Source organism: Mycteria americana, chromosome 7, assembly GCF_035582795.1.
Source record: "Mycteria americana isolate JAX WOST 10 ecotype Jacksonville Zoo and Gardens chromosome 7, USCA_MyAme_1.0, whole genome shotgun sequence".
Classification (NCBI taxonomy): domain Eukaryota; kingdom Metazoa; phylum Chordata; class Aves; order Ciconiiformes; family Ciconiidae; genus Mycteria; species Mycteria americana.
In genome coordinates, this window is record NC_134371.1 from 37,071,294 (window position 1) to 37,095,129 (window position 23,836).

Below are 23,836 nucleotides of genomic sequence, written 5' to 3' on the forward strand. Positions count from 1 at the left end.
GGAGAGCTTTTTTTCTCAAATTAAATTCTAGACGTTGTTTATCAGCTCTTGAACATGAAGTTGCCTCCCTTTTAGTGCAAAGGTTGTCGATGTAACCTGTCCCTTTTGAGAGAAACCTGCTGTTTAAGTCTTCTCCCCCAATTACTAGTGCAGGCAGTGTTCTGGCTTTGAGCTGAGAGTTGCCTGCAGGGAATCTCTTGAATTTCATCAAGTCCTGCACCTGGGAAGGAAGAACCCTTTGCAACGATGCAGGCTGGGGAGCAGCTCTGCTGAAAAGGCCTTGGGGTCCTGTGGACCAGCAACCTGAGCCAGCAGTGTGGTTACCAGTTAAACCTGGTAACAAAGGTCAACTGTGTCCTGGGCGGCATGAACAGAAGTATAGCCAGGAGATCAAGGGGAGGGATTATTCCCCTTTTGCTAGGCACTCGTTTGATCACAACTGGAATACTGCGTCTGGTTTTGAGCCCCTTGGTGAAGAAACATGTTAACAAGCATGAGAAGTCCAGCAGAGAGCCATGAAGATGATGAGACCATGAAGTTGATGAGACGTTGGGGAATGACAGGTAAGGATTGTACTCCTTGCCAACCAGCTCACCTCTCCTCTTCTATGGCCTTGTACTTAGCATATCTTCTTGTAGCTCCTGCTTGGTCTTGACAGCAGGAATATTTCAAACTGATCCACTCAAAAAACTTGATTGGAACCTGATGCCGGGCCAAGAATAATGCTGATGGACTCAAACTCAAATAATAGTGCTGTGCTCACCAGCCTGCTTTCAAAAATACACACAGAAAAATCTAAGTACTGCCTTAGTCTAAGGGCCATGTGGACTGCTAAGCTGTGTTCTTGGTGAACTAACTGGAGCTGGGTTAAGGTGGCCCACTCTCCTCACCCTATCAAGTGCATGCCATGGACCAGTAAGGATCAGAGGATGTTGTAAAAACACTTTTCCAGGAGAGGCAAGTGAGGAGGGATGATAGCATCTCTTAAGTAGCATGCTCTCACCATCAAACTTACTTGTGGGACATGCAGAGAAGACCTGTTGGCCTGTGCTGCCTCTCTCCACTGGTACTGTTGTAGGAGGAGTTTGGGCAGACTGAAATTGCTTTTCTGCAGGTATTGGAGGTACTGCTTTACCTCACCTGCTGTAAGCCTTTTCCAAGAGGAGTCAGCACAGGACACTGCCAGCACAGTGTCTTCCATGTGATGCTTTCTTACCCTCAGTTTATCACATGAACAGTCTCATCCCATGGCCATGTCTCACTGTACCAGACATGACCCAAGTGTTGGCTGCTCTGTCCGTGTGTCTCAGCCCTTCCTGACTGTCATCACACAGGGAAAAGACAGCCAGTTTTCCACAACTGGGGAGATGTGCGCCATGGGCAACAGACGACCGGTGGTGGTGGTGAGATCTGCAGCAGAGATGGCCTTAGCATCTTGAAAATGGATTAAGAATGAACAGGGTCCAACTGGTCCATCCACCTGAGTTAGAGCACTGAAGTTTTAACTGTGTACTCGGCTTCTTGAAGTCCTACAAACTGTCTATCACAGAAGCAGCACATATAATGGCGAATATCCTGATGTGCCTCTTATGGCTTGAGGAGCTCTCGCTGCCAGTGGGAAGTCCTGCTCATATTTTTATTTGCCTGTTTTTCTTGTTCAGGGGTTGGGTTGTTGGGGGTTTTTTTTGTTTTTTTTTTTTTTTAAAAAAGGGCCTGTTTTTCCATACAGTGGTATTGCAAACACCATAGCTGCTATTTTTTCTGGGGGGATAGGTGGACTGGTTCAGATATTACAACAGGAGTAAGTGCTGATTTTGTTTGATCTTAAATGTGAATTGTTTTGAAACTAATAGTGATAATTGCTTTTGGGAATGGCTTGGTTTGTTTGGGGGTTTTTTTGGTTGGTTTTTTTTTTGAGGCTCAAAGCTGGAAAAACAAAGGTTTGCCAAATTGCTAGTCATAGGGCATGTTTCATCCAGGGCGTGACAAACTTTATGGCCTTTGAGAACTTTTGGGCTTAGAAATGCTGCTGGGTGGATAGTCCTGGAGACTTCAGTCCTTTATTTTTGCCAGAGCTTTGTCTCATCAATGTCTTTGTAAAGGTGTACTGGGATGTGAATTTACTTTCTACATAACAACACCATTACGGTCTGGGCAGTAAAATGCCATTTTCCTTCTAGCAGTTTCCTTGTGGGTAAATCGAGAGATTCCTCCAGGCTCCCATTCATGTGTCTCACTTCTGTCTGGAGGTTGGAGTCTTCTGGGGTGAATTTTGTCAAGGCCATGCTGCCCTACCAGGAGCAGGATGGAGAAGCCCAGGTATGGGGGGTCTGATGGGCTGTTGGGAAGCTCTTTCTCTAAGCAGCCCTTAGCACAGGGCAAGATCAGGTAGTAGCAGTATTTGGTGTACTGTGCCCTTTTCTCAGGATGGTGGTGTGTCCATGCAGTGACACTTGTGTGGTCTGACCTTATAGGAACTGGAGACAAAGACATGACAGGAGGAGCATCCTTCAGCGCCCTTGTCTTGCCTGGGGAAGCAAAGGAGGGCTAGCTATTGAGGGCAGCTAGCTTTTGATGACAGAGTTGCAGTAACTCTGTCAACCACTGTCTTTCAACTTTAAGGTTTCTTCTGCTAGTCAAAGTTTCGGACTTCATGAAGCAGCCCTGAGCAATTGAGGCCTTCTATCATGTTAATAATTTTCTATCAGCCTTCTATAATGTTAATAATTTTCTCTGAGGTTGAATGACTCTGTTTTCACTTTTTTTGTCAAGGAAATTGTGTTCCATTTGTGAACCTCGGGTTTCCATTGCACATCCCTGCAAGCAGCTCCCCCACTAACACATTTTGGGCTTGTGTGTGCGCAAAGCTGAATGGAGAAAAATCTGGCTGAGTCAAGGGAGCAGCCAGCATAACACCAAGACTAACTTGACATGCACACAGCTGAAGCTTCCCCTTTTCCTCCCCAGACTGCAGCAAACCCCTCCACATCTCCCCACTGATCTTATGCCAGGTTAGAAGGACTGGGATGAGGCTTGCTGAGGGAAATGGGCACATGCACCTGGCTGTGTGGGATTTGTGTGCTTACTTTAAGGGTTTGCAGGATCCTTAAGACTAGCCTGGACCTGACAAAGAGTATGGTGTAAGGTGGACTCTGGCATTCTTCAGGATGGCCACCATCATCTTCGCTTGGTTTGCATGATGCCTAATTGCAGTGTGGTCCCACTGTATGCAGGAGCTTCTTGGTGCCACTGCAGCTCCAGTGATGACCATGAACAAAAAAATATTTTCACAGTTGTCTGGTATTTTAGGAATTTTGCAGCTGTTGTTCACTGACTGTGCAGCTGGAGTGTGGGAGGAGAGCAGAACAAGACTAGTGAAATGCACAGTGGCTGTGGGAGGCCCAAGAAAGTGTGCTAAAACAGGGGCTTGAGTGAATGAGCTGCAATCTGTAAAATACGTGGAGCAAGTTTGACTTAGTGTCTTCTACCAAGTCAGCACTATGACTGTTTTAGTCCAGTTAAACATCCCTGCAAGCTAGATTGGCAGTGCTGTGCAACCCAGGGTCTTGGTCAAAAGCACACCCTGAAGTTACGACTAAACCCAGCCTTGCTCTGTCATAGGAGAGCAGTTCATAGCAAAGAAACCAGTCTCCATTCACTTGCTGAACTTTCATTATTCATTGTTTCAGTACACAGGAATAAATATTCCACAAATAAGCTTCCTGTCCTTAAGTGATTGTGTTCTTCTGATTATAAATAAACTTAAAATCTGAATTCTTGATTCTTTGTTAATTTAAACCAGGCTAAACCCCATGGGATTGATATCTTCTGGTTGCATGAACTAGAAAGGGTTCATGCCCTGATTCTCATCTGGAGTATCGTACAATGACTTGGGCTGAAGGTATTTTCCTGAAATAGCTTGGAGTAGCTCTAGGGTTTGGGATGTGCCCCCTTTGTCCCTTCTGTGTGCCTTCCCCTAACTACAGGTATCTCTGGCTTCAAGTAGGGTGGAGGATGCTGTGGGAAGTGCCTTTGGCTCTCTGGAGCTGGAGGACAAAATAGGCAATTTATAGCAGTTGATGGAGGCTTAGCACAGCCTTCCAGCGCCCTCCCGTTAGGGATGTGTTTCACACCATCTTTGCTATCTCTCCATGGGACCTTTTGGGAATATTTATACTCGCAGAGGAATATAAAGGGATTGTAAATTCTCAGTGGAGCTTGCAGAGCTGTGGCTGCACAGGCTGTGTCCTACAATGGGGCTGTGCTTTCCTGCCTTCTGGCCAGGAAAAATGAGCAGCCCTTTGGCTTAAGGGAATTTGCTGTGGGATCTGCCATGACCATGTGAGTGGCCAGGTGTTGGATGTGCAAAGTCCTGGTCCCAGGGAACCGCATGCTGGGAAGGAGCAGCTGGGATGCGACTTGGCTCGCTTGCTCTGCAACCCGAAGGCTTGAGGATCCCAGGCAGAGATGAGCTTGTGGCTCCTTTGGGAGCGTTTCCACGCGATTACTGTCAGAGACATGGATCTCTGCATTCTGTTCCAGTTTGTGCAGCTATGCTACTCCACCCTGAGGAAAAAACATTTTTCAGATGGTGCTTTCAGGCAGGATGGTGGAGGCCATAGAGGAAGCAGGCGGGTTTCTCCCACCCCATTGCTTGAGACTGAGTGCTATTGCAGTGTTTTAACAGAACATAGCATCTGTGCAAAGCTCCTCTGTGTGTTTTCACAAAGTCGTAACCTCTGTGTCAGGAAACCATAAGAAAGCAAGCTGCCTCTCTCTGAGCTGCAGTCTTGCTGCTTGCTGGCTATAGTAGGGTAGGGGGAAGGAGGTCTGATGCTGATCCTGGTGTATGTTGAGCATCCCTGCCTTCCCCTGCCACCTCCGTGCTCAGCTTGGCCATACAGAGGGCAGTTTTGAGAGGCTGTGCTAATTGCATGTTGCAAATTGAAGGCAAGTGGCTTTCTAGGCCTTGGTTATAATTATCCATGCTGTAGAGCAGTGAGTGAGGTGTTCCTTCCCTTTGCTAGCAGCGTGTTAGCAGGGGGTCCTCTCAGTGTCTTAGCAGAGCCCTCGATCCTGGCACGAGTGATCCCTGGGCCGTAGGGTGAGGCAGCGGTGTACCCGTGCTCGCACCCGGGCTGTGCAGCTTAAACGGTGGGCTCACAGGTCGATACAGCAAGCAGAGCAAAATCCTGGTGCTTCTAGAGATAGGACCTTTGCAGTTAGCTAACTTTGGGCCGTTCATCTTGAGATGGCCTGTCTTGTCTTTTCCAGTGGATGAACTGAACAGAGAGTTCAGTCCTGCTTGATGATAAAGCTGCTGTGATTCCTGCGAGGCAGGAGGGGACCAGCGAGAGGGGAGCGGTGTGTAAGCGTGCCTGCGGTAAGGGGGTGCTCTGTCTTTGTGGGGGAGTGGGGCTCTGCCGCGTGCCTTAGCAAGGACTTGCACATCTGTGGAGCTGCCCTGAGTTCTGCCAGGAGCTGGATGCGCCTGTAAGAAATCAGTTCTGCCTCTGTTTGACTCGTTTACCAGCTAGGAAAAGGCAAAGGACCTAAATCTTGTGTTAACAGGCTTCCTTTGTGCTCTCATTTTCCCAGGGCGGCCACTGACCACAATGTTGATAACACCACAGCAATCCTTAGAGAGTGGCTGAAGAATGTGCAGCACCTCTACCACGATGTGGAGTGGAGGCCGATGGAAGACCCCCAGTGAGTACTGCAGTGAGGGGCTGGCTGAAGCTGTTTGGTGTATATGTCAAATTTTCTAGGTTTTCTGTTTTCAAACCAGGAGATGTACTAAATGTCCAAGCATTAAAACGTGGATTTTTTTTTTTTGTGGGGTCTGTCCCATTAAAATTGTGTTCTTAACGGAGCCCATGAAAAGGTCTCTGACTTCAGTGAAGCAACTCACACAGAACGTCGGAGAAGAAAGCATTTTCCATTCAGTTATTTAGCATCTGCAGCTGCTCGCTTTGCATGGTAAACAAATTACTTCAAAAGCTACAGGGAATAAAAACTGTCATTCTTTATTTGCAAGGAAGCAGAGAAATCATAGCCCATTCCCATAGTGTCTATGAAAGTTCTGTCCGGGACATCAAATATTCAGTAAGTTCTGAGCCAGAGAACTAGATTTAATTCAGTTTATTATGCCTTTGCATGGCTTGCAGGATCATTGCTTTGAAATACAATGTTAGGTGTGTTGGGTTTTTATTGCTTTATTTCTTTTTTTTTTTTTTTTTAAGGTCAGCTGTTCCTTGTTTTGTTCTGTTTTCTACTTCTTCCATCGGGGAGTACATCAGGTTCCCCTTTCTTTAGGCTTGCTTTTACTCAAGGTCCTCAGTGCAGTGGTGGAGCATTTGTGGTACAAACCCACAGGGAATACTTGTTTTATTGACTTTTTTAATCCTTTAATTGGAATTGAGTTTTCTTAATCCTGTCAAGGTTGGCTTTTTAAGTTCTGTAAAAAGTTTTTTAAATTCTTAGCCCCTTCACTGGCTTATGCTGGCACTGTTTCAAAGTCCTGAATTTTTATTCCACATAGGGATCTGTCCCTGAGTTTTCTTCCATCTTTGTTACGAAGTGTTTGCTTTTGGACCTGATCCTGAAAACAGAGACGTGCGCATAACTTTGCTCACATGATTGGGCTCATGGGGTTGGGTGTTGGGTGTTTGTAGATTTAAGAGCTGTTATCAGGATGTGTTAACAGTTACTAATAATGCCCAGACCCTGAGGGAGTCCAAATTGCCTTCATCTTTACATCCTCGGCTCTGTTGATTCTACTGGGCTCAAGGAAGCTGCATTTATAGTTTTAAACTTGAACTTAAAGCCTAGCAGAGGACAGATTACTTTTTACCAGAGGGTCAGATGAGGTAAATCAGTTTTAGTTCATTTCAGTGGGGTAACCTCTGCTTACGTCAGGTGAGGACCTGCCTGCTGCGGAAGAAACTCCTGGTTTTGATAGTGCTATTTTGCTTGCGGACGCTTGGTCGGCAGGAAATGCTGCAGTGCTGCTTGTTCTCCAGTGCCCTGTGTACACATGCCAGCACGAAACTTGGAATCGTTTTCCTCAAAACCTCTCTTGGGTTGCCTGAGGTGACTCCAACACTGTTTTTCTTTTGGAAAGAAGGCAGCAAGGGAACTCTAAATTTTTTTCGTAGTGTAATAGGGCCCAAACATGGGTTGCAGTCACTTTTTTTTTTTCTTTGCTAGGTCTTACCCAGAAGAAATTGGGCCAAAACATTGGCCAAGCTCCCGATTCACTCATGTGATGAAACTCCGACAGGCTGCCCTGCGTGCTGCACGAGAGAAGTGGTCAGACTACATCCTGGTAAATACAAGGTTTGATTTATTAACTGTCCTCAGGCAAAAACTTTTCAGGTAGCCACTCTGATACTTGAGGCTGTCAAAAAGTTCCCTCTCCATTGAAAGACAAAGGTCTCTTGCATTGAGATGCTGTGTGTCGTTTCTCGGTCTGGTGAGCAAGAGACTTTGCAGCTAGGGGGATAAGTCCCTGGGTAAGCCTAAGGCTTTCTCTGCAGGGGTCAGGATTGAATATAGTCCTGGTGGTGGGTTGGTACCTTCAAAGGTCCCCCAGATTTAACCCCCACCTGTTATTGATGCAATGTAAGGAAAATAGTTCAGCAAAACAGTTGTGGAAAGGTGTGTGCCTTTGGTCACTACAGCAGCAGTTAATGGTGGCGTTCCCACAGCCTCTGAACAAGGCGAGGGTGCGAGGCCATTTTTTGAGTTCTTCTTGATCCTCTTCAAAGTGTAAACCTGCCCTGAATTTTCAGCAATGTTATTTTCCCTCGCAGCTCCCTTGCCCCTGTGGCAACGTTCTGTGGAGTCAGAGGGAAGCTCTGCATCTTTTCCCATCTCATAGCTTTGTCGTAGGGGCAGCCACCCCTGGGTTTACCTATAACAGTGATGTGCCCTATAGTATCAAAACTACCAGCTCAGTGCTTTTTGGGTTTTTTGTCAACTTCATGCCTCTGCCTGCCTTATTCCCAAGAAAGTGTCGGGGGAAGCATATCATTTCATCTAATAACAAATTTCTTTCTCTCTTTCCCTCTTCCTTCTCTAGTTTATTGATGCAGATAACTTACTGACCAACCCACAAACCCTGAACCTGATGATAGCAGAAAACAAGACACTGGTGGCACCAATGCTCGAGTCTCGCTCTCTCTATTCTAACTTCTGGTGTGGCATCACCCCCCAGGCAAGTGACCTCGTGGATGGTGCTGGGTGACTGTGCAAGCTATGTTTTCAAAGGCCTCCTGCCTTGTGTCTGTGAAGCAGTGGGCATCGTTTCTGTTCTGTGGGCTTTCCTATCTGCTTTTGTAGTGTCCTTCTGAAAAGAAGCTGCTGTAGCTCTGAGGCATGCAGAGGTGGTGTTAGCATGTAGTGAGGATAGTGGTGTCATGCAGTCATCTCAACTTGCGCCTCTCTCAGTGGCAGTATCCCAAATCTTGGGTGGGTATCTTTGGGAAAGGTCTGTACATTTATAGGGAATCGGAATAAGGGTAGAGAGGACATCGCAGTCTATAAATGTTTTTCAGGCTTTGTTTTCTAATCGAGCTGTAGGTATGAGCAAAGCAATACATGTCCTGCACTGGGTGTGCAGGCACATAGCTGAAACTTGCTTCCTTATCTGAGATTCCTCACTTGAAAAAGCTGAATCTGGACAAAGCTGAGCTTGCTTAGCCAAAAGTTCTGGGAAGTGATACAGTCCCACTAACTACCTAAGAAATACTGATATACACACCAGAATTTATTTGAGGTGGTTCTATATGTTTGTGTAGTGGCCTTAAAACTTGTTGTGTAATTTTAGACTAGCTTTTCTGTATAGACACTAGTCTGAGAGGAATTTGCTTTTCTTTCTACAGCTCTCAGTTGTATATAGGTTATTTTTCTCACATACAAACAAGATTTATGTAGTGGGGCAGCACCCTTTGCTTTGTAGGGAGTGTGTGTGCTGAAGTATCTGTGTAAAGGGTACTGGTGTAAAGGACAGAAATGCTGAGCATAGACATTAGAGTTTCATGTTACTTTTTCAAATCACATATACTGCAGAAAGTATCAGATACAAAAATGTTGTGTAGTAGAAATAGCATTATTTTTAGAGCCAGAACGAGGTTGAGCTTTCACGTTACAAATTGATCCACATCACTGTGGTGTGTTGACCCTAGCTGGTAGGTAAGCCCCCACCCAGTCACTTGCTGGTTCCTGCCCAGGGGGATGGGGGAGCAAATTGGAAGGGCAAAAGCAGAAAAAAAGAAAAAACAAACCCAAAAGCAACGCTCATGGGTTGAGATAAAGACAGTTTAATAAGTGAAGGGGGGGAAAAAAACCCCAAACAAACAAATGATGCAAAACCAGTCACTCACCACCAGGAGACCGATGCCCAGCCCTTCCCTGAACACCAGCTACTTTGGAAAAACTCCCCTCCGGTGTTACTGCTAAGCATGATGTTATATGGTATGGAAAATCACTTTGGTCAGTTTGGATCAGCCGTCCCAGCTGCGTCCCCTCCCAACCTCTCGCCCATCCCCAAGCCTACTTGCTGTGGGGGACAGAGTGAGAAACAGAGAAGGCCTTGATGCTGTGCAAGCACTGTTCAGCAGCAGCTAAAACATGGGCATGTTATCAACACTGTTTTGGTCAGCAGTCTAAAACGCAGCACCGTATGGGCTGCCATAAAGAAAATTAACTGCATCCCAGCCAAACCCAGTACAATCACCTTGTCCATAAAAGGATTTTAGTAAGAGAATCAAATATGTAGAAGGGCAGATCTATTGTCACAGTCATTTTTTGCCTTTTTTCACTATTTTCCTTTGAAATGTTCTTGACTAAGCTCTAGATGGGCTTTCCAAGACATTCAAGCTGAAATGGGGACTGTAGTTAATGCTTTTTTCTCCAAGGTAAGACTCGATAATGAGCTTTTTGACCTCCAGTCTGCTGCTGGCATGTGTTTTGTCATCCTTTGGGGAGGCAGGATCCTAAGCTGCATGTCTCCTAGAACAGGAAGGGGTTGACTGTTCTCTTGAAAATTTCCCCTTTTTGCCCATGTTTGCTCTGGAAAGCTTCAGGATTTCCTTTTTACTTCCATGCCTGAGTCTTGTGTTTCCTTCTTCGTAAAGACAAGCTTGTCCATAGACAAATGTGTTTCAGCCTGAGCTGCACATACATCTTTGAGCTTCACTGGGGCATGTGAATAGGAGTACTTCAGAGAGGCTCCATGGTCCTGCCCTTCCCTACCCTCTTGCTTTACTCCAGAGAGCTACCAGATGTTAATTGTTGTCATTATTGCTGGAGTGAAATGAAGAGCAAACTCCGTTCCCCCTTTCTTCTATTTACCTGGTGTAAAACATCATTCTTCCTTCCCTGTATTACCTAGGACACAAGTAGGGACCACAGGCATGGTGAAAACACAACAACTGCACTGGGTTGGACCAAAGGTCCATCTGATAGCAGCGGTTCCTAGCAGATGCCTAGGGAATAGTATAAGAACATGGCAAACAAGTAAGTGAATGATACTTCCCCAAAATATTTTTCTGTTCTCTAGCAATCTCTTTCTCTATGATTTCTTGAGGAAGGTCTTTGTCTTTAAAGCTCTCGGTGATTTTTTTTCTTTTACATAAATCATTGTCTGAATCTTTTTTTGGCACCCACGCTGTCTTACGGCAAGGAGTTCCACAGTTCAGACTAACTAATTGAATAAAAATAGCAGAAAAAGTTCCTGAACTTTCCAAATTCTTGGGAAGTAAATATATAGATAAGAAAAGGTGGTTTTGTGGGTATGTTTACTTGTTTCTTCATAGAAACTTCATAGCGAAGGCATTGTCCTTTAAGTTTTTAAGGTTAAGTCCTGAGACAGCCAGGTTTTCCACTGATGTAACTGATTTTGCTCCACTGATTATGCTCCACAGGCTGAAGTGGATCTCTGCCTGTGTGCACCAGCCTCAGCCCTGGTCCCTAGTGTTACCACTCCAGTAGTAATTTTCCATCATTACTAGCATTAGCTGAGAAAAGGAGAGGGAAAATGCAGCAGCGAATGCATCTTGCAGAATTTGGTGAAAAAAGCTGCTCAAATGAACAGGAAAGTTCCCACTTTATTTTTTCTTTTCTTTTAGTTGCTGCTTCTTGTTTCTGTGCTCACAGTCCCACAGCTTCATGCTCTCAGCCTTGCTCTCCCTGGGGACTTGGGGAGGGAGTAACAGCTGGAGCACGCCCTGAAACGCAGCTTCCAGCACTGAGCAACAGCAAGCCAAACCCAGCTCCAGACAGCTTGACATTTAGTTGTCGTGAAGCTAACCTTAGGAGAGCACGGCAACAGTGCTGACAAGTTGGAGTCTTTCTTGACTACACATGATTTATGAGCAGTGAAAAGCCCCAAAACCCCATGGTGAGTGACTGGAGGAGGAAAGATTAGTTTCCAGCATCTTTCACCTGTGCGCATTCTCAGATGTCTGTTAAAGGTTGAATGTCTTAACCCTTCCTTCAGTGGGAATGCTAGTAAGGTCTGTACCCACTCACTCCTTTTCATGAAAATCGGACTGGCTGTGTTTGAGATACCTAGCCCTCACAGTATGGTCAGAAGGTATCTGAAGGGCGGAGGGGGGGATCAACAGATGCATAAACAGACAAATGCACCACACCATGCTTCTACACAAAACCAGTGTAAAGTGGTTCTGCAGTGATTTGCTCAGCTGCTGCTAGGATGATTACGGAAAATATAACGTAAAAGTAACTTTAACTTATTTTAGTGACTCATCATTTCTGTAAAGGCCAGAATCTGCTCTGGATTCAACAGTCAGCCATGTCCGGATGTCTAATTCATGTGTTAGGACTTTCTTTCTGGAGGAATTCAGTGTATTTATTTCCAAATCTGATAGCTTTAGACATACTGCACCTGCAAAACCAGCTGTGAGCCGCACAATGTGGGTGTTGCACCCACAGTGCTAGAAGGTTAGCAAAGCTGGTGGTTACAGAGAAATGAGCTGACTGAAGTGCCTCCCCCAGATAGGCTCTGTAGGGAGAGCTCAGGAGTGAGTATTAAACCTGCTTACCCTGGGATGGAGGAAGCAGGGATTCTTACACAGCTGATGGAGTCTGAGGTGTTGCTTTTGCTACAGTGAAGCAAATTTGTTTTTATTTTTTTTTTTTAAATCATGGTCAGAAATAATTTGCAGGTCCTATTCTGTGAGACACTGCATGTCCTTTGTGTCTGTTGAACATGGAGGATGCCACAGATGCTCAGCAGCTTCCAGGGTCAGACCTGAGAGTGTGCAAAAAAAGGTTTCTGGAGAGCCAGCAGAAAAAAGTCTGAGGCTTGAAGCTCTATTGCAAGGGAATTTTGCCGTGGAAAGGCTTGGATTTCCAACAGCTGCTAAAAAGGAGAGAGAAGGTCAAGCAGGACAAGGAGCAATGGTTTTAAACTAAGGGAGGGCAGATTTAGACTGGATTTAAGAAAGAAATTTTTTACAATGAGGGTGGTGAGGCACTGGAACAGGTGGCCCAAAGAGGTAGCGGAGGCCCCATCCCTGGAAACATTCAAGGTCAGGTTGGATGGGGCTCTGAGCAACCTGATCTAGTTAAAGACGTCCCTGCTCTTGCAGGGGGGTTGGACTAGATGACCTGTAAAGGTCCCTTCCAATCCAAAGCATTCTATGATTCTTTAACTTTTGAGATGGAGATGATTTCTAAATACTTGACTGAGCCCTTTCCAAAGTGGGGGGACATTTCAAAAATCTGAGAATTGGGCACTGATCCATCTCTGCTGGGGAGGCCTAAGGGTGGGAGCTTTTGCTAGGGAGCACCTATGAAACAGAAATCTCTTGTAACAAGCAGCCCCCTCCTTGTGTTTGCAGGGCTATTACAAAAGGACCCTGGATTATCCCCTGATTCGGGAATGGAAGAGGACAGGCTGTTTTGCTGTCCCAATGATTCATTCCACGTTCCTCATTGACTTGAGGAAAGAGGCTTCCACCAAGCTGATGTTTTACCCACCCCACCAGGACTACACCTGGAGCTTTGATGATATCATGGTCTTTGCCTTCTCCAGTCGCCAAGCAGGTATGTCTGGAGCCTTTGCTGGGAAGGAGTCACTAGCAGAGATGTGCAGATCTCTACTTTGAGTTCACAGGCCAAAAGTCATGTGTTGGCTTCAGTGGTGAGTTAAGACCCTGTTCCCTTTCCTCTTTTAGATTTGGTCAGGGGTAACCAGCAGCAAGTGACTGGCAATGCAGTTTTGAATCACAGCTAGCTTCAAAGGACACGAGAGCCATTCTTGGGACGGGGGCAGTGTTTCAGAGACAAAACGTGTGGCATCCACCCTTGATTTGTGTCACAGCAAGACACAGGTGAATGCTGTGAGGGTGGAAGGTATTTTGAAGTCTTTAGGTAAGGTATCTGAAGTCACCACTTCGCGGAAACTCCATGAGGATGGGGGCGAGGGCAAGAGACTCTTTTTAGATGTAGCAGCCCTTGTGGAAAACAAAACCCAAGTTGCTGACCCGCAGTGCTGATGAGGCTTTGCTTCATGGCAGCTCAGCAGGAATTGTCTGAGAGGTGGGGTTTTTTGGGGGTTGGGTTTGGTTTGGTTTGGTTTTTTGAAAGCAAAATCGTTGCAACTTTCAGGGGAATGATGTGGAGTCTGTGGGCTGTGCTGAGAGGAAATCTCTTGCAGGCAAGAGCAGGTGTGTGAGCAGTAAAATCTCTGCGTACTTGACATTGTATCATTGGTACTTTGGGAGAACCAGTTGAGCACTGAGCTGCCTTGAGATCCTTGGGGCACAGCAGAGAGAAAATATGTACCACTCCAGCTGATACTGGGATCAGTTTCTACTGGACAGTGGGAGGACTTCAGTGAGACCTGAAATACAGGAGTCCTTTCAGGCCAAGTCACAACCTCAGTGTCCTCTTCCTTTGCCTGGAATGGCTGTTGGTGTTTGCAGAGAGCTCCATGTGTCTCGGAGAAATCGCTGTCTCTTAAGTGCATGATACTGCTGCTACTGCTGCTTGTCCTTGTAGTGAGGATGTTTAGTCCCATTTATTTTTGGAGAGTGGATCTGGTGGGTATTCTGTCTCCAGCAAAGTCCTGGCTGGCAGATCTGTATGTAGCAGTGTCAGAGCTGAAAGGAGCTCCTGGGAAGGATATGGTCGTCATGGCCATCTCTGTGGTTCTTTGCCCTGCTGTGTTGAAAAGGGGAAAGATTGGGGCCTTATAAGGAAAAAGGGACTGATGAAACCTCAGCAGCACCAACGAAATGCACTTCTGTTCAGAGCTTCACAATTGGTTTGCTGGCTGACTAAGGAGAATTAGTAGGGAAAAGTTGTTTGTGGGTCCTCTGAGTGATGTGCAGTTGGTGTTACCTGTCTTCTCTTTGTAAAAGAGGCAAAGTTAAGGTGAGAAGGAAGGGCTGTTCTTGGGGGACAGACAGAGAGAAAGTGAAGAAGTATAGCTTGTTGTTGTTGGCAGTCACTTCTGCAGAAGAGACAGGCTGAGAAGACTGCCTTTCCTACCATTTCCAGACCAGCACAGCAGCCACCAGCTGTTTGTAGCTTTCCTTTTAGTGATGTTTCTGGTTTGAAGTTCTTGACAGCACTGATGGTGCTGTCTTGGCAGACTAAGCAGGGCTTTTTAAAACTCAGCTACGGGAGGATGAGGGGTATCAAATGAGAAAGACAAATGATGGAGGAGAGGCAGCAAGAGCTGAAATGAGAGCCCTTGGGAGACAGAGGCAAGATGTGAACTTGCAGTGCACCTTTGGGGCCCTGACTTTCAGAGTCAGGACATCGGTATATTGGCTCCAGAGCAGAATTGAGGTTTAAGTCTGGATAGCAAAGCAGGCTCCTTCAAATCTACCTGCCCCGCTTGTTCCTTCTGACAGCTCTCCCAGGAATGCAGCATCCAATGAGTGTGGTAACTGCATTGCATTAGCTCCAGCTGCTTAAGAAATATTTCAGGGATTCAAACCCATCATTTTTTCCTTCCATCCTAGAACGCTTTAGCTTTTTCCAGGACTGACCCGTGACACGAAAGGCTTTGCTTCAGCAGTCTGGCCCATTGATCTGCTCAGATTGTTGGCTTGTGTCCTGGGCTGAGTTTTGTCACCCAGGATAAAAGGATGACATCCAAATTCAGAAATGTGAAAAATGTATGGACTTTGAGGTAAATTTCTTTTAGGAGTAATTTCACATACTTCCCTGAAGTAATAAATTATGTTGGCTTTTGTCCAGGCCAAGTACTGCACTTAATGCCTCAAATCAAACCATCAGTTTTCAACAGTGAATCTACTGCTCGAAGCAACTGGTTTTTGATGCTCCAAAGAGACCGTCCCACTTCTGCTGAGAGGACGTGGCCTGTGGTGGGAGTACTGACTCGGAACAAAACTCACTGCGGGTGTTTTGTTGACAAAGGTGGACTCTCTAGAGCCCCTTGCACTCACAAGGTAGCACTTAGCCAGCGAGATCTCCTGAGCTTCCTTTCAGCTTGAGGCTCTGAAGCCCTAGAGCCAGCCAGCAGGAAGGTCTGGCCACAGGGATGTGGGGCAAATTTAGGTTGCCTAAATATGGCTGTGGTTTTAGGGCATGGTTATGAATCCTGGTCACTGCCTTACAAAGGCTAATGATAATACAAGTATCTATAGCTTTTCTGTCCCTTGCAGCAATTGTTGTTTTTATTATGAAAACAGAGCTGGAGAGCAAGTCCCCCTCTCCATTTTAAAGTAGCTTTACCATTTTAAAGTGGCTTTTATCCCAGAAGGAACAGAAGTACTGGTGTGAATCTATGCAGATTAACTGTGTTTAAGCCAGTGGAGGATAAGAACGGAGATCAGTGAGCCAGATAAGATTAGTTGATTAGATCAGTGCCAAATCCATTAATGTCAGCAGGTAGTATTTTTTATTCTGCCATTTACCTAAATTGTAGCTGACAGCTGAATGTGTTTTGGCAAGTAGTGTAGCCAGCAATTTACTTGCAGAAATTAAAATGGTAGAAGCACCGGGGTCATTAATGCAGACAATTCTGCTCTGCTAAAAATACCAGGGATTAGGAGGACTAATACATGAAAGCATCAACACACCAGGTAGTGTCTGCATTTCGTTTAGTTCCTAGAGGGAGGGGGGTGGTTGTGCTTGTTTCATTTAAAAAAAAAAAAAGGGGGGGGGGGGCAGAAAAGCTTGTAGGTTTGCATTTTTCTTTAAATCTGGCTGGCCAGTTGTATGGGTTCTAGCAGCTTTCAGATTGTGGTTAATTAATAAAGGATCTTACCAGAGCTCAGTGAAAAACAACAGAAAAATTTTCCCTTGGCTTCTCCGGATGTAGCTTTTGAGTGTGTTGCCTGATGTGACATCAGGCCCAGTGCTGCTGCAGTTGTAGCTGATAATGAGCAAATGCTTGGTCAGTCCAGAGGGAGCAGCATTTTGCTGATCACACGTTGCTGGGACATTCCCAGTGAACAAGCTCAGCAGTGGGTATTGCAAAGGCATCTGCTCTGAGGAGAGGCTTTGCATCTTCTCTTTGTTTCGCACCTTCAGATTCAGCTCCTTGAACAAGCAGTTGCAAAAGCTTTTGAGTAGAAAGATGTTATGTTATCACCTCTTTTTGAAAGCATCTGTTCTCCTTGCTGGTGTGTCTCTCTAGGATTTTCCTTTGATCGTCAGGGCACCGTAAAAACTAGTACTGGAGAGGAAAGGACCATGTTTGGTGGTAGACTAGGCACTTCCAAGATGGTTATCCTATATATTCCTCAAAGTCCTTTGCCAACACAGGTGAAAATGTTTCTTTATTTTCTAGCCAAAGCAAACAGAAGCAGGAAGATGCTTGACTGCAAAACCCAGAGTGAATCCCTTGCTAGGCTAGTAACAGACCCTGCAGCTATGCCGATGCCTTGGGCCTTACAGCTTCATCCCCTGTGATCCCAGGGGAGCTGAACTGCCTGGGCTCGCATTTGGCCAACCGTGTGCTGTTGAAGCTGAGGATCAGACTTGGCTCCTCCACCCTGGAAGAGTCATTCCGTATTTATTGCGGTGTGACAGAAAAGCCTTGCAAAGCTCAGACAAAAGCTTCCGTCACCCATGCTGGGTTTGTCTGAATTTTTCCCTCTCTGAGGCTCTGATAGACCTGCACCCCTCTTTGCCCCGCATGCGGGGCAGGGCCTCCTCTCCCCGCAGAGGCGTGGGGTATCCAGTAGGACAGCTTCCTTTTCGTCTGAACCACTTCACCCCTCGCAGGCCTGTAACAAATGCAGCCTTCCTGTGTTGCAAGGGGGAGTCCTGCCCACTCGTGAATGGAGATGCCTCCACCCTTCACCCTGAGCTTTGAAACCTGTGTGCTTCCCCCACCTTTGAGCCCCGTTTTTCCCCCCGCGGGTTGGGAGGCTGTTGCTGAGCCCTGGGTCCATGCAGGGAGAGAGGCCCCGTGTCCCAGGGTCGCTGCTGCTTCTCCTTCAGCACAGCTGCAGGTGGGAGCCCGTTCGGCTCCGGTGCCAGCTGTTGCATTGCTAGAGGCTGGCTTACTCGGAGGGTGAAAACCTGTTCCTGCTTTTGGCTCTGGGTTTGTGAAGGGATTGTCAGGTGAAGTGCCAGGTCTGAACAGTGCAGGTGGGGTTTTGGGGATGGGGGTTTCTGCGGTACTCCCCAGTTATCCGCAGTAGTCCTGCTGTGTGTATCAGACGCTGCTTTTGGTAAAGGCCAGTTCTGCCCTCTGCTGTAGGATTGTTTTCATAGCATGAAGGCAAAGACCGAAAAAGACCCTTTCTCTGGTCTAAGAGGGGGTTTCCCAGTCTCTCCTAGGAGAAAACTGATTGCAGTTAAAAACCTGCTATTAGGGAGCAAGTAGAAATTGGTTTCATAGGAGAGGCCACTTGCTGCCAGCCAAATAAAACAGAAAATGGCACTGGGATGTTTTTGAATTGTTTGCTTATGAAGCAGAACTTCTTGGGACTGAGGTCCTGGCATAAGTTTGATTGTGGCTACGTAGCAACAGAGCAGTGAAATTCGCTGGTAAAAGACCTGAGTCTAGTTTCTGTTTTTCTGTGATCCCCAGGAATACAGATGTTCATCTGCAACCGTGAACACTATGGTTTCCTTCCCATGCCCCTGAAATCGCACCAGACGCTGCAAGAAGAAACTGAGAACTTTGTGCACACGCTAATTGAGGCTATGAGTAAGTTGCTGTGCCCTGCCATGATGGACCCCACCAAGTTAATGTTTGTAGAGCTCTCCTGCCAGTGGCCCAGCTCTTTTTCCCTTGGGAGTCTGCATCCTGATCTGACTGCTCTCATACTGTTTTGATATGCAGTTTTCAATTTTCCACTGCTTTTGTACCTAGAGATGTAATCACTTCACAGTCAGGTCAAGCCTATTCACAAAACCCCTTAACTTCCCCATATTAAATGCCAAAATGCATCCTTAATGTGGAAAGGATGCTGCAGAATCTCGTTTTTGTCATGAGGTCTGTCTGGCACATGGCTGCTGGCTTCTGCTTTGCAACATGGACGCTTTCTGCTACACCCACTTCTGCACTGACTTCATATGCCAGCTCCCTGGCCCTTTTTACGCCCAGTGATGAAAAGGCATGCGGATACATTATATCAATGCAGCTTGTACGTGAGGGTGATCTTGGGATCTCTCCTCTCTTTCAGTCGATCGTCCTCCCATTGAACCCTCTCAGTATGTCTCTGTTCCTCCGAAGAACCCTGACAAGATGGGATTTGATGAAGTAAGGAACCTATTTTACTGCCATTGTCTTGTCTTCCTGTTTATCACTTGGAGGACCTGGGTTCTCCCTGTAGCTTAGCTTCCAGCCGTTTCCTTTGGAGTATATTATCTTTTCACATAGTTAGCTCTTTCCCAATCACTCATCTTTTGGACTTAAGCTTTTTGCAAGCAGAAAATAGCCATCCTTATTTGGGGAGAACTGCCAAGTTCAGGGAAGCAGACGGGAAAGGGCTCAGGGAGTGTTCTTTCCCTTGGCATTTGCTGTGGAGAAACGAGGCCAGTCAGGTCTGCGGGCACTCAGTACCTGCTAGAAGACCCCTGATTAGAAGTGCAGGTCTGTGTGCAAGGGCAGTGCCCAGCAAATGTTTGGGCTTCCTGTCTTGATGGTATGGGCGTTTTAATCCAGCCAGGACGAGATGGCAGAAGTGAGGCTGAAAAACAGGTTATTTAACTCCCCGGTTCTTGTGCTGTTTCCTCTACATCTGACTCTGCAGAGCAGCTTGGCAGTCCTTCCATTCTGCGACAAAAACTGGGTCTTTTGGAAAGCCTCTCCTGCTTTCCAGTGGCAGAAGGGAACAATTTCTTTCACCTGAGGGAGACACTGGAGAGCCTGGAGCAGCTGGGGGAGCCAGGCTCGCAGCTGCATTCTAGCTCAAGCTGGGTACGTCCAGGAGTAGTGAAAATCATGGGTGCTGTCTCCTTACTGTGGCAGCTCTCCCCCTGCCCTGCTTGGTCACCGCATTTTTCTGCTATGGCCTTAAGTGAAAGTGAACTAGAAAGATGGTTGCTGACACTGGTAGTGCCCCAAGACCCAGCAGAAATTCCTCTCCCGACTGCCTCGTGTTGTGGAGGGAGCAAGCATTGAGGGGAGAAGGCTGGAGAGGGATCTGCTGTGCTTTAATTAACCCGTGTCTGTGTTATTCACACAGCCAGCAACCCCTGTGTATACAGCTGCCACGGTGGCAGTGGCACCGTGACCAAGGGAGTTGTGGTGATCAGGGGAGCCTTTGTTTTCTTGGTGTATTCTGCTACATCTGTTTATATGACTCGTAAAGTCTGAACCTGATTTGGCTATGTGTGTTTGAGCATCTGTGTTTAGGACACAGCTGGTGTAGGTTTTTTCCATGTTGTCCTTTGTGGCTGTGCTTTATTTATCCAATTTATTATTTTTGCATTTGTACTGACCTGGAATTTGATCCACTTCTTATTGGGATGAGGTTTTGCTCCACAGGCTACAAGGCTGCGCTTGTACTTGTCTGCCTGGGACTGAAAAATATCCCTGACCCTCTGCAGTTTACCTGCAAATGAGGGCTTCAGTCCTCTGCCCTCCACCAGAGAGTCTGTCTCCTCAAGGCTTGGACTGAGCCCTGCCCAGACATCTCTGTTCCCGGTCTTGGATCTCTGCTAGGCTTTCTGCTCTGGCAGGGGTAGCAGCGGAGTGTCAGTGCCCAAAGTAATTACAAAAATCCTCTCTTTGCTGTGTCCGTGTACTTGGATGGTGGCCCCCCTGCTAATCCTAAACACAGGCAGTGGCAGCATTGTGGGGGAGCATGTGGGTCAATGTTGCTCTGGGACTAGAGCTGGAGATGGCCATTTTACTCTGTGTTTAATATAAATCAAAACATCCTATATCTTTGGAAATTACAGACTTGGCTGTAACTGGTCTCTTCTCACCTTTATTCATCCTCAAAGAGCAACTTTCCCTGTGACATAAAACATCCATAAAAAGTAGTTGTTAGACAAAGAATGAGCCTCTAACCTTTCAACTCAAAACCAACTCCAATTTTTTGACAAATTCTAAGCAACCTGGAATGAAAACACACCCGGTATTTTCATAAGAACTGCTTTTCCAGTGGGGCTGCTGGAGAAGAGTAGATCAGGACTCCCTTTTCTTCCTCACTCCCAAGCCGGGAGGCTGATGTCTCTCTCTTCTACCCAGATTTTCATGATCAATCTGAAGCGTCGGAAAGACAGGCGGGATCGGATGCTGCGGACTCTCTATGAGCAGGAGATTGCAGTCAAGATTGTGGAGGCTGTGGATGGAAAGTGAGTTTTGGCTGGGGTTGCTGATGTTTGCAAAGAGTGGGTTGTGCATAACTGCTTAACACCATCTCTTTGGATGCCTTGACCTCCCTTCTGGTGGGGAAGGGTGGGCTGAGGAGAGAGGTGAATACCACTTTTTTTCACCTAGCAGTCTGTTTGGGGCAGTTTTGCTCTGTTTCTTTCCTCTTTTGCAATTAGTCAATCTCCATGAGAGAACCCATGCAGTGTGGTTCAGACCAAGATGAAAATCAGGTTAAAATCATACTGATTTCTGTGAACTGTAACACTTGCACACAGTTAAAAGGAGTCAGCAGGTGTGTTAAGGTGTGTTAACACCTTTTTATAATGAGAAATCAAGGCAGAAATTTTTGGTCTGGGAGTTGCAAAAAGGCCTCGGGGAGATAGGAACCCACATGCCACCTAGTGGTCTTTGAGACTTGGGTACCCCTCAAGACCTCTTGGAAAAATAATCTAAGCCGAGCACCTGACAAGTTGATGGTCCCACAAGTCGTTGGCAGAGTTAAGGATATGATTTGTCAGCTTGATTTAGAAATGTAAATGTTAATTTTTCTCTGAGTTTTTGAGCAAAACAAGTGCAGGAATTTCTTGAGATACGGCTTTTCTCTGAACATCAGCAACACTTCCCATGTTGCATCTGTGTCTGATTTGAATTTACTTTTTTTTTTTTAAATGGTGATAGATATTCTCTCTTTCTCAGAGCACTGAACACAAGTCAGCTCAAAGCTCTCAGCATCGATATGCTCCCGGGTTACCGGGACCCGTACTCTTCCAGGCCACTAACCAGGGGAGAGATTGGCTGCTTCCTCAGTCACTATTACATCTGGAAGGAGGTAAGGAGTTTGTGGGTGCCTCGGGGTTCCTGCAGGAAGGTGCTGTGGGCAGGCACAATAGGAAGGCACACAGCCAGTCCTAGGGCAGAGCATCAAATACAGTGCAGGTTTCTGGAAGTGTAGGATGGAACTGTTTTCCGTGGTTTGTAGGGAATCATGCACAGGGGTTTTCTTGAATGCAGTGTTCAGCTTTCTCACTCTACTTTCCATTTGCCAACAGCTCTGAGTGATTTTTATCAGAATATTTTCGTTACTGTTTTTGCAAACCGTCCAATAGCCTGCTTGGAGCAAGTTTGCTTAGGAGAAAGGCAAGAAGGTTTTGAAGAACAAATGGTGTTAAAAAAACCTCCTGGTTTTTTCCCTTGTTCTGCATCTGGACTGAAGCACGTTCCAGTGACTCTGCTGGTTGGCTTTTTTGAGTTGGCATATCATAAATACTCTTAACAGTAGGGACCTGAGCTAAGAGATCTGGTTTGGGTGGTAAAAGCCGTAGCTTCCATCTGTCCCTGGTCACCTGGGGAGTGACACTTGAGAGGATCTGGGCTGTGCTGGTCAGAGATGCTGGAGTTACACAGCCCGACATCAACAGGAGGGATTATTTCAAGTAAGGTGTGGTGGAGGCAGGGAGAAAGACTTGGTACTAAAAGAAGACTGAGCAATGGCAGTGGTTACCCAAATACAGACAGTCCTCTGCCTTCAGAGGTGTTAGTTGCAGCACCTCTCAGCAGGGCAGGGCACTGATCCAAACAGCCTAGAGCCAGCAGGAGTGACTTCAGTACTGAGAAGTCAGGCTATGCTTTTGGGCGTGAGACTTCTAAATCACTAACAGTCAGATGATAACATGGGAACCTACGTGCAGGATGCCTTTGCATGTGTGTTCTCTAAGTTGTTAGGGCCAGACTTTGGATATGCTAGATTGTCCTTCTTCCCAGACTTCAGGAAAACTTTCTTCTAACAAAGAGGTTTTTCTGAGCAGCAGCTTTGGCATCAAAGGCTGCTGCACATTCCTCTGAGGAGGTGGTTCTGTAGTCATGCAGATGGTAGCTCATGGGTTCTAGATGGTGCAACATCAGATGGAGCGTTTTTCTAGGTAGCAGATGGTCGGCCACAAGGTATTTTCAGGACTCTTCTCACTGGCTCTTGCAGTCTCTCCCAGCTGAGCTGTGAATCTGGGAGTGGTTTGCCTCCCTACCTGCATGGTCTAGAAGGCAGTGCCAGGTCAGGATGACCCCAACAATTTTGGGGTGCAGGGAGTGGCCCATGTGTGCCACTGTGGTAACTTCTGAACCCTCTTGTTTCAGGTGGTGAACAGAGAACTGGAGAAGACGCTTGTTATTGAGGATGATGTGCGCTTTGAACACCAGTTTAAAAGGAAGCTGATGAAGCTGATGAATGACATTGAACAAGCCCAGCTAGACTGGGAGCTTATGTAAGTAACTGGCCCTCAGCCATCTGGGAACTCCTGGGCACGCAGGGGAGGTCAGCAGCACTTGCTGTATCACGATAGAGATGCAGGTTAATGCTGGAGTGCAGGGGAAGGTGGCAGAGACTTCTTGGTGGCTCTTCTCATCAGGACAGATCTGCTTTCTGTGGCAGGCTGATGCTGGAATGCCCACTGGGTACTGTTACTGGCCTTTGTGGGCAGTGTTGGTTGATCTCAACAGTGTCTGGAGATGCTGCTGTGACAGAGGAACTGACACAGCTCAGTCCTGAGGCTTGAACCATGTCATCTTAGCTCTTTATAAAGTCTTTCACAGCTATACCACCCACTGTGCTAAGACTTGGATATCTGGGAGTGGTGCAGGATAGAAATCTGTGAGCCTGGTCAGGGATTACTTCTTGGATTGACCCTTTGCCCTTCCCTGATTGACATGAACAGTCTTGTGGTCCTAATTGCTGCAGATTCACTTTGGTTCCAATTTCATGGTCTTTTCACCCTTTAAGCTACATTGGCCGGAAAAGGATGCAGGTGCAGGAGCCTGAGAAAGCAGTTCCCAATGTCATGAACCTGGTGGAAGCTGATTACTCATACTGGACCCTGGGGTACGCAATCTCTTTCCAAGGGGCTCAGAAACTCATCGGAGCTGAGCCTTTCAGCAAGATGTTGCCTGTAGATGAATTTCTGCCAGTCATGTACAACAAGCACCCTGTGTAAGTAGGATGCCTTTGTTGCTCAGGTTGACATGAGCTTGGTCTTGCTGAATGATCTTAAGCCAGAT

The 23,836-nt window shown here is 46.5% G+C and overlaps 1 protein-coding gene across 1 annotated transcript in view; it reads left to right on the forward strand.

Annotated features, from left to right (window-relative positions):
- COLGALT2 (collagen beta(1-O)galactosyltransferase 2) overlaps positions 1–23,836 on the forward strand; it is a 56,304-nt gene that overhangs the window by 29,874 nt on the left and 2,594 nt on the right. Inside the window, exons 2-11 of the mRNA XM_075507839.1 lie at positions 5,599–5,709; positions 7,210–7,327; positions 8,084–8,218; positions 12,870–13,074; positions 18,050–18,169; positions 18,648–18,724; positions 20,663–20,769; positions 21,485–21,617; positions 22,919–23,046; positions 23,562–23,768. Of these exons, the coding sequence (XP_075363954.1) occupies positions 5,599–5,709; positions 7,210–7,327; positions 8,084–8,218; positions 12,870–13,074; positions 18,050–18,169; positions 18,648–18,724; positions 20,663–20,769; positions 21,485–21,617; positions 22,919–23,046; positions 23,562–23,768 (1,341 nt within the window). The remainder of the gene's footprint in view (positions 1–5,598; positions 5,710–7,209; positions 7,328–8,083; positions 8,219–12,869; positions 13,075–18,049; positions 18,170–18,647; positions 18,725–20,662; positions 20,770–21,484; positions 21,618–22,918; positions 23,047–23,561; positions 23,769–23,836) is intronic.